The 10,906-nt window shown below is 45.9% G+C and overlaps 1 protein-coding gene across 1 annotated transcript in view; it reads left to right on the forward strand.

Moving 5' to 3' along the window:
• The window catches only part of ONECUT1 (one cut homeobox 1), a 32,908-nt gene extending 22,227 nt beyond the window's left edge, over positions 1 to 10,681 (forward strand). Inside the window, exon 2 of the mRNA XM_079913181.1 lies at positions 10,242 to 10,681. Within this exon, the coding sequence (XP_079769307.1) occupies positions 10,242 to 10,534 (293 nt within the window). The 3' untranslated portion in view covers positions 10,535 to 10,681. The remainder of the gene's footprint in view (positions 1 to 10,241) is intronic.
• The last annotated feature ends 225 nt before the right edge of the window (positions 10,682 to 10,906 follow it).

Raw genomic sequence — 10,906 nt, forward strand, 5'->3', positions numbered from 1 at the left:
AAGCAAGGTACAGGGGTGAGTTCTAGTGATCATTCTTGACTAAGAACGTCTGCTCTTTGCATGTTTTTATTAGGTCTTTCACACTCATGCCCAGATGAGTTTCCATAGGTGCTTGAGCTACCCACAAAGTCACAGATACCAGAAAAGCTAGCTTGTGTCCAGCAGGTTGTATCGGCCCCACCTCCCTCTCCTGGGCATCACCGTTTCCAGATAGTCTGTGCAGGAGTTCCCTTCCCATGTAAAGGCTGCCCGTGGTCATATCAGTTAGAACTCACTAGAGTAGCTTTTCAAATTGTACTTTATACTGTGTTCTCCAAATTTGCTGCTTAAGAGCTGACAAAACAACTGGGGGCCTGGCTTATAAAAATATGCACAGGACAGCACAGTAAGTCAAGGCAAAGCAGATAACACTATGACCCAGCACTCCTGGAGTCTGAGCTCTAATCCTGAAGCTGTGGCAGCCCACCCACTGGCTCTGTGATCTCCACAGGATGGGTGCTGGCCTGTAAAATGGACTTGGGAACCTGCCACGTTCACTTCCATGGTTCCTCCATTCTTGTTTTACTGAAATCTGTTTTATTTGTATGCTTGTTCCTCCACGAACATGTATTGTCTTGTAGAGTTTACTTTGAAAAGCAGTTTCAGCTGTCAAGAGACAGTGTTTGGGGGCTCAGTAGACGTGAACAGCAACCCCCCCCCCCTTGTCCCTGCCCCAGTCCAGAAGAGGTTTCCTCTCGGTGGCAAGTGGGAAGTGAGAGCAGAGGGCTCACCCTGTATGCATGCCCAGCTACTTCTTTCTTAAATAGTTTTACTAAGAAGTAATTTACATACCATACAATTTACCCATTTAAAGAGTATAAGTCAGTGGTTTTTAATATACGCACAGAGCTGTGCAACCGTCACCACAATCAATTTTAGAACCTTTTTATCACCTCCCCCAAAAGAAACCCCATACCCGTTAGCAGTCCCACCCATTTCCCCCCACTACGTACTCAGCCACAGGCAACCACCAACTGCTTTCTGTCCCTACAGATTTGCCTATTCTGGCCCCGCTGCTTTTTTATCCTTTTTCTCTGTCCCCGAAGCCCCAAGCTCCCTAGAGCTGGGTGTGCAGGAATGTTACTACCAAGTCGGTCAGGAATCTGGGTAGAATTTCAGAGTGTGCTTTTTGCCTTCCCAGTGCACCCTACCTTCCCTGGAGGCACTGGAGCAGCAAAGGAGCTGAGGGCCCTAGCAGCTGCCTGGACCCGCCTCCTCCAAATCCAGGCCGGACCTCCCCTGAGTGACTTGGGACATCACAGGCTTACCTGTTCAAGAGCCCTTGGCCCTGCAGGTTGCAGTTTTCAGCACTGGCACCGGCCTTCAGGGGGAAGACACTGTGTCGCTAGCAGGCCCCTTGAGATGACAGGGCAGTTTCACCATGCCCTGGAATCCCAGCCCTTTCCCTTACTGCTCCCTGGCCCACCTCGCCTCAATCACATTAGGACAGCAGACCCTGGAGCAGTTGTATGGAGGAAGTACACGGCCATAGTGCAAGGACTCTCAGGGTAGAAGCCACATGTGATTGGGGAAGCTGCAGGCATACAGTCTCCTTCCTCAGTCCCTTAGAGTCGGACCACCAAATAAATGTGATTTGAATCACCCAGGCCTGGCTCTGTCTCAGCCCTGCCCGCGCAAGCCTTTCATCCTGCCTCTCTAGGATTCACCGTCCAGACCCTGAGGCCCAAACTGTCCTCTCCTCAGGTTAAATTCCCAAATTTCCTATTAGATTCGATGCCTCACAGAGCTGTTGCTAAAATTAAATAATGTCTCTACAGTGACAGACCCATGGCTTACCATTCATCTGGCTGCATCCCCATCATATTCTAGCAGATACTGTGGCTCCTCGGTCACTTGTCTGTGCATCCACCACACACACACATTTCTCCATATTCCTCTTCAGTATAACTAAGATGAGTGAAATTGTGATTACAGTTTATGAAGTTCAATTTTCAGGTCTTACCTGGTAGTATTGTTTACTAAGCACACAGGTCTTGTTCCCTTTCCTACCTCACCTGCAAGTGTTCCGCCCCAAAAGTCTTCTCTCCCCACTGCCTGCCAGGAGGGAGAAGGAGGTGGTGGCACAGGGATGGCCTTACAAAAGGGGGGAGGGGGCCCGGGAGGGGCCAGCTAGAGTGAACCGTTCAACGCTCACACTTCTCTGAGTGCCCATTTATGACATAGAAATCTGAACTGTACATCTTCCTTCTGGAGTCATGTTGACTTTACATACGTCGAGTCATAGAGCTGCACCTAGAAGGGGTTGTAAGTTATTTAGTCAAGTCCCTTCATTATACAGTTGAGGAAGCTGGACCCAGCCTGGTTAACGGGTTTAACCCAGCCATTCACCTAATTAATGACAGAGCCAGAACCCTAAACTTTTGACAACTAGAGCAGTGTTTTTACAGAACCTTCCTCCCTCATAGACTGGGAATATAACGTACACCCTCATTCTACCTGGACCCTTGGCGTTCCTTCCATAAGGGCATGTTGAAACATACACTACTGCCCCCAGGAAGACAGCCTCTTCTAATCCACAATTCCATCCTATGTGAAGCAGCCAACTCTGGGACAAATATGCCAAGAACCTCAGGAAGCAAGTTAAGCAAATTTTCCTACATTTTTAATGAAAAAGTAGAAACTAGTAAAAATATAGTGTACCTATTGTTTAATGGCTCAGAGTCCTAGGAGGGCAAATGCATAACTGTTCACAGGGTCTGTGGTAGTTGCTGTTGTTATTGTTTTAATCTCTAAAGCTTATGAGGTCGAAACAACTGTGAGGAATGTGAGTTTGTGTTTGATCACCTTCATTCAGGTGAACGTGGATCTGGATTATTTGCAGGACTGGCTGGCGTCCCTGCAGAGCCATTACCTGCTCTTTTTGAGAAGCCATAAGGATGGAGAAGGCGAAATGGAATAGTCAACATAGTGGCTATATATTCTAAAAGACAGAGTAAGGTTACCTTGGAAATTTTTTAACTGAGATAATATTAGACTTTGGAAACCAGGAAAGACACTACAGGGGTGTATTCATTGACTCACAGGGCTTTCAAGCCTGCCGGGGCCTTAGAATACTGCCTGCTCATTGAAAGGATGCAGAAAAACAGATCAAGTCATGTGTCCAAGTTTATACCACAGGCTAGAGACAGAGCAAAGACCTGAGCCTGCTGTGTAAATTCAATGTTTATACTTGCATCTTGACCAAAGAAAAAAGGAAGGATCTGAAAATTAATTTGCAAACATCTAAAACACTTCTTAAGCGTTTATAGTTTTAACAATCACTTCAGCATAGCTTATCTTATTTAACGCTTATTATAATCCTGTGAGGAAGGAAGGCCACTGTCCTCTGTTTTGCAGCTGGGTAAACTCAGGCCCCAGAAGGCGATGGGCTTGCCCAAGATCACACATCTATCAGTGGCCACAGAGCTGGGCCTTGAGCTTGTGTCCTGTGAGCCCAGGTTCATCTAAGAAGTTGTATTGTAAGTCCGTCTGGCTTTATAAATGTCTCCCAGGCCCACATGTCTGTGCCTACTTATTTTTTTTTAATTTGGTACAACAGATCTTTTTTTGGTAATTGTTATTGAACTATAGTTGATGTACAACGTTGTGTTGTTTTCAGGTGTAGAGCAATGTGCCTGCTTGCTCCCAGACTAATTCTTGGCAGACTTTTGCATAGTTCAATCAGCAGTTTAGATGTTGTAATGTGCTTTGTGACGTTAAATCAGGAAAATGAATATAAGTTGATATACAAATGCTTGGCTGACAGCCGATTCTAGGATGTTACTGTATATCATGTTTTATAAAGTGTATTCTAAGACAGGGCTTCTTAAACAGTGAAGGAGTAGTTGTTTGTTTCCAATTTCCATCTGTTCTGGACCAATAGTTTTGATAATACAATAAAAAATGTATTACTAAAACAATAATCAGAATGTTGGAGCAATGTCAAACTGCCACAAAACTTTCTAATTGCTTATTCTCAATTTTCTGATCTTGCCGCAGGTCAGTAACAGTTTACAGACCAACATAGGTCTGGCAACCACATTTTGAGAGACACTGTTCTAAGCAACACCATTCCTGAGAGAAATTCCCTGAATAAAGAGTTGCTTAATCAAATAAGTTTGGGAGACCCAATACGCTAGAAAGTATCAGTGCACATTAGCATATTAAAGGCTCTGAGAAGTCCTGCATTAAAGAAGCTTGCTTAATCATTAATTAACTCAGCATTTCCCAAACTGCCTGACCTTGAAACTCAATATTCATGGAATGCCTTTCAACATCCTGCAGAATTCATATTTCTTGAAATACCCTTGGCTCTGTCCTGCCAACTATGGGCAAAGCATAGACCCCAGTCATGCCTGAGATGAAAGCTTGTCCTTTGCCCACAGCCTGTGCCCAATGCCCACAAAAGCATTGCTTTTTTAAAAAAAAAAATTCTTTATAATCTTTTATTCTTGTGGTGCACAAAATCATTCTCTGCCTTTTACCGTATTCCACGTCTGCTTCTGTCTCCCATATAGTACTGACTGTAGGTGACCTCATTCCCAGAGAAGATCAAAGTCACCTGAGACAGCCCCACTACACTTTGCCACTGCATCCTGCAAACATATCTGCTTGCCCACCTTCATGGAGGTGACTCATGACGGGTCTTCTTCCTCTTCAGTACTACCTTACACGTGCAACAGGAATCTTCTTCCCTTTAATCCAGTTCTATAATAACTATTCTATCTTTAATGAAAACTGTACACCCACACAAAAAAGTATAACTTACCCATAAAACACATGCAATGCTGTTCCCTAAGCAGCAGTTCCTGTTGTCAGACTTTGCTCCCACTCTCTCTCTCTCTCTCCACTGCACACTTGTGTGGACCAGTTGCTGATTTCCTACCTTATAATGGGTAATCTCTACCTTGAAATGAATTCCATGGGAATGCCAAAGCATTGCTCTCATTTATATTCTCTTAACAGGTCTCACAACTATAATTCTGTAGAAGCTTCTAGAAGCATGATTTTATTTCTGTGGGTTGCTTCTCCTGGGCACCTTGTTGAGGTTACCCACTGACTGTCAACAAGCTTTTGTCCACTCTCCATTCTACAGATATCTCTGCTTCCTTATTCAGCCACTCCAACTTCTGCACAAAGTTCTTTCCAGGTAAAACCACACACATTTAGTCACAGACACCCCATCCAGCACCCATATGGGTACTGAGCTCCCCTTATAGCCAGGCATTATGCCAGTCTGCCCTGGAGAGACAGGCTCCTTGCTCCAGGAGAATCCCACTTTCCAGGTTCTAACATTGAGAGCTCGGGTCAGGAACTTCCAAACTGCATTTCCACAACATTAGTATTATATGAGACACTGATAGACAGTCTCTACCAAACAAGGTTCTGGAATTAAATAAATTTGGGAAACAAAATTATATTTGTTAAACACATATTACACTTTCCTTCTTTTTTTTTTTTTTTTTTTGCGGTACACAGGCCTCTCGCTGCTGGAACAGGCTCCGGACGCGCAGGCTCAGTGGCCATGGCTCACTGGCCCAGCCGCTCCGCGGTATGTGGGATCTTCCCGGACCGGGGCACAAACCCCCGTACCCTGCATTGGCAGGCGGACTATCAACCCCTGCGCCACCAGGGAAGCCCACGTATTACGCATTTTGAGGAAGAGGCTATATAGTAGGTTTTTCTAAATGTACTTGGCCTGCAAACCATCTTTTCAAGTAACTCCTATTTGAGGCAATATCAGGCCTCTGATGCCATTTGGGAAAGGGTGGCTCTGGAGTAGCTTCAGCCCACTCAGTCCTGCCAAATGCTAAGGACCACATTGAAGTCATTCAGATACCCTAGTTATGTAGAAAATAGATATCTCTTTGTGATTTCCCTTAGTTCTGCCTTTTTTTTTAAAGATTTATTTTGATGTGGACCATTTTTAAAGTCTTTGTTGAATTTGTTACAATATTGCTTCTGTTTTATGTTTTGGCTTTTTGGCTGTGAGGCATATGGGATCTTAGCCCCCCGATCAGGGATCGAACCCTCACCCCTTGCATTGGAAAGCGAAGTCTTAACCACTGGACCACCAGGGAAGTCCCTGTTCTGCCTTTTGAATGATAAATAAGTTGAGTCTGCACCCGATGCTCAGTTATTTATTTTTCCATAGGTATGTGTTCTGTGCAATTTTCCATCTAGGTCCCTAATGACTTCCCAGTCTGTATTCCTAACCCACATCTCTTCCCTGAGCTCCAGGCCCCATATATCCTGCCGTCTGCTGGAAAACCACCTATTGGAGATCTTTAATAGGATGTCCAACACGCATTTCAAATGGATTTGTCCCACATAGAAGTGATTACTGCTCTCATGAAACTCATTTCTCCATCTGCATTCCCTAATGGCCTTATTACTACCATCCAATCAGAAACCTGGGAGATGTTCCAAACTCCAGCCTCCCAGCCAGGTTGTTATTACTGATTCCTCTTGATTCTACCTTCCAAGAAGCTCTTACATTTGCTTCCTATTTTCCATCTTCAACTGCCATTGTCTATCTTGGGGTCCTCGTTACACTGATTTTCTAATTGGCTTCTGTCTTAGGTCAGGTTTTCTGAGAAACAGACTCTGAGGCTTGCATGCAGGAAGGTTATCGAAGAGGGCCATGGAGATTAACCCCTGTAGGGGGAGTGGAGGAAGTAAGACCAGGCAGATGGATTTGAACTTTGATGTAGCTGCAAAAATAGCCTCAATCAATCCTACGGGGTGCTCTGGAACTAGATAACCCTTCAGAGTTGTCCCTACTTGATGCAAGGGTTTGGGGTGGGGGAGCCTTAAACCAACACATCCCTACTTTCTTCAGCCTCCACCATCCATACTCCCATCCCCTACTCCCCCCATCCCCCACTGGGTGTGGCTAGTCCCCCAACTGCACCCCAGGGTGGCATAACCTTTGGCCAAGGGCAATTCCCAGTATGGACCTCAGCTGAGAGCCACCAGCCTCTTCCAGCAGGTACAAGAATGAGTGAGTGCCTTAGTCCTGAAGGGGGTCAGAATGGCATACACAGCGTACTGGTCCTGAATCTTGATGCTTTCCAATTCATCCCCCACACCACCACCAGAGGGGTTTTTCTAAACCCAAATTTAATCACACGACACTCTTACTCAAAACCTTACCTACAAGATAGTTCAAATTTGATCTCTGTCTACCTGTGATGTATGTGCTTCCATGTACTCTTGCCCCGCTACCAATCTACTACTACTTATCAGTCCTTCACGAATGCTGTTCCCCCTGCTGGGAATGAGTTTTTCCCACTTTTCTCACTAGCAAACTCCTATTCATCCTTTAGGGCCTAGTGTAAGCACCCCTCTTGTGTGATGCCTTCCTTAATATCCTCAAGCAGAGATAATATCCCATATACTCTTTTCATGCTTTTGCAGTTATTTGCTTACATAACCACTAGACTGACCTCCTTAACAGAAAGGCTTGTGTTATATTCATCTTTGAATGTAAGTGAATGAATCAACCAGCCATGTGTATCAGTATTATATAAAGCTGTGTCTACATGGGCTGACTCAAACTAACTAGGCTTGACTTCAGCCTAGTCAGCTTTTATTTTCAGGGACTTAATCTAGTTGCCCAGTGAAGGCTATGGGTTCCTGGTGGGGAGGGACTGTACTTGGGGACTCTCACCTAGTTTAGTATATATAGCTCAATGCTCTGAGGGAGCTGGGTGTTTAATAAATCTTTCCCATTATGTTGATGCTTTCCATCATGGTGGGCAAAGGGCATAGCCAATGATCTATGGAATGTGTTATAAAAGAAGACCTGACTAGCCTAAAAATCTCTCTTTTATGACTGAGGTCTCCCCTCATGTCCATTCTGAAATTCTTATTCTTATATTTCCTGATATATTGGACCTGTGGTCCCTGGAGTTAGGCAAATGCACTCTGGGGCCTGGGCAAGCTGATGCACCTGTAGAAGAGAATTTCTATATATATTTATGTTATTTTACCCCTTTAAAATTTTCTATATTTTGTGTATGCTTTTTAATTATACTACTGTATAATAATACAGTAGTATAGTAACACATGCATATCATTTATAAAGAAATAATGTAAGGGAATGTAATACTCAAAACATTTTTTACTAAATAGCACATGATTAAAAAAACCTGGAGGGCTTCCCTGGTGGCGCAGTGGTTGAGGGTCCGCCTACCGATTCAGGGGATGCGGGTTCATGCCCCAGTCCGGGAGGATCCCACATGCCGCGGAGCGGCTGGGCCTGTGAGCCATGGCCGCTGAGCCTGCACGTCCGGAGCCTATGCTCCGCAATGGGAGAGGCCACGGCAGTGAGAGGCCCACATACCGCAAAAAAAAAAAAAAACAACCCGAAAACCTGGGGCTTCCCTGGTGGCGCAGTGGTTGAGAGTACACCTGCCGCTGCAGGGGGCGCGGGTTCGTGCCCCGGTCTGGGAGGGTCCCGCATGCCGCGGAGCGCCTGGGCCCGTGGGCCATGGCCGCTGGGCCTGCGCGTCTGGAGCCTGTGCTCCGCGGCGGGAGAGGCCGCAGCGGTGAGAGGCACGTGTACCGCAAAAAAAAAAAAACCAAAAACCTGGAGACTCCTAGATTGAACTCCAAAGACTGGAAGCTTCTTCAACCTTTACCCCTTAGCTTTTTAGCTGCTCCGATTGCCTAGCTAATTTGTGCTAACGGGCACCTAAGGCCTTAGGGGAATCCACGATGTGGAGCAACTGGGAATGAAAGGTAGGGGCAGGCTGAAGAGCAGGGCTACCTGGGGAGAGTACAGAGGCTGAATCTAGCCAGAGCTGGTGAACCATCTAAGGAGGAATTGAGAACCTGGGATACAAAAGGACGGGGTGGGGGGTGGGGGTGGAGCAGGAGAGAGCAGTAGGCAGGGCAGCCAGCTGGAGGCGACATGAAAGAGCGACAGTCCCTACCTCCGCCAGGAAGACGCCCTGCCCTGTGTGCCTTTCGCTGTGGTTGGAGCGCACATCAGAGTGTAGCTAGCCAGGTGTGACGGTAGCCACGGCTGCTCCAGCTACACAGGAGAGCTGCGGGACAGGAAGCTGTTTGGAGTTAGGGCATAGTAGCTAACCAGAGCACTGTTCTTACTTGAGTTGCATGGTTATTTGGGGATGACTTGCAGGGATCCATTGATGGTGGAGATTGGGGACGGGGAGTGGGAGGGAGTCATTAGCAATTCAGTGCCCCTTTGGCAGGTGGAAGCTAGTGATCTACATTAGGCGAGAAAGAGGAGTACAGCATCTGAGGTGAGGGGACCCTGATCCAGCACCAAACCCTGCGGACGTGAGGACCACCTTGAGATGATGCACCAGAATAGCTCTAGCAGCCTAGAGGCAGCTTCATGATACAGGACCAAAAGGCGTGCGTAGGGAATGGGCCTTCTCAGTGGAGATGAGGTGAGGGAAGAGGGGGACTCCAAGAGTAAGACTCTCGTGAAGAACAAAAGAGAGGCACACGGAGACCCCAAAGGTGAACGAGGCTAATGTCACAGGTTTTGCCCCAGTGTCGAGGAAGTGGGTTTCACCACAGCTCCCCAAGTCCTGGTTCCACTGAAGAATCAGTGGAAAACTGTTTGATGGGCATGGTAGGACACTCTGTACAGAGTTTTCTTACATACAATTTCTTAGGAAACACAAAAAATCAGAAAGGGAGCAAATGCAATTCCTTTTTATTTGGTTTTTACACCCTCACGTAAGCTCTTAGTATTCCACTAGCAGCAGACCGTAAATCCTTTGAGGGCTACAACCACGTCTAGGTGATAAAACTTTGCATTTGTAAAGCACTTTAGTTAACATTATCTTTTACATATTATTTCATATATGCTTAGCACACTCAGCAAGGTAGATGTTCTTATATCCACTTTACAGATAGTGATATAAAAATTCAAACAATAAGTTCATTTGTCTAAAACCCAACATTCTGCAGATGAGAAATCGAGGCCCAGGTGTCGGTTAATTGATTTACCACCAACAAAATACAGATACTCATCAAAGCCAGGACCCATGCCCAGGACTCACAGAACTCCACCTTCTTCTCACTCCCCATGCTTTTGGTACACTTCCCTCGCAGACCACGATGGTGCTAAAGTCAGAGGTCAGCAGATTTTATGGGCTGTGCCTTTCTACTCTCGATTCTCCCAGGCAGTCTCTTCTAACACCCTCTGTGCTTCTTTGCAGCATGCAAAAGGAAAGAGCAAGAACACGGGAAAGATAGAGGCAACACACCCAAAAAGCCCAGGTTGGTCTTCACAGATGTCCAGCGTCGAACTCTACACGCAATATTCAAGGAAAATAAGCGTCCATCCAAAGAATTGCAAATCACCATTTCCCAGCAGCTGGGGTTGGAGCTGAGCACCGTCAGCAACTTCTTCATGAACGCAAGGAGGAGGAGTCTGGACAAGTGGCAGGACGAGGGCAGCTCCAATTCGGGCAACTCATCTTCTTCATCAAGCACTTGTACCAAAGCATGAAGGAATAACCACGAACTGAAACCTCGGTGGAAAAGCTTTAAATGAAAAAAAAAAAAAATTTTTAAAGACCAGGACCTCAAGATAGCAGGTTTATACTTAGAAATATTTGAAGAAAAAAAAGTGTTATTTATAGTCCAAAGAAACCAAAGACTTAGCTCACCTGCATTCGGACATTGTTTGGAGACACACACTTCAGCCAGGTGGTGACTTGGCAAGAAAAATTACTAGCGGGAAGACACCACTGGATCTTACAGCTTTAGTCCATGATCATCCTCGCTGTGCTTGGCTGTTTCGTGGTTTGGAGCATAGTGATTTTGAGCCATTGAGTGGACATCTTTAAGATCAGACTTTCTCATCCACTCCACTGCGCCA

Source organism: Stenella coeruleoalba (genome assembly GCF_951394435.1).
Source record: "Stenella coeruleoalba genome assembly, chromosome: 2".
Lineage (NCBI taxonomy): Eukaryota > Metazoa > Chordata > Mammalia > Artiodactyla > Delphinidae > Stenella > Stenella coeruleoalba.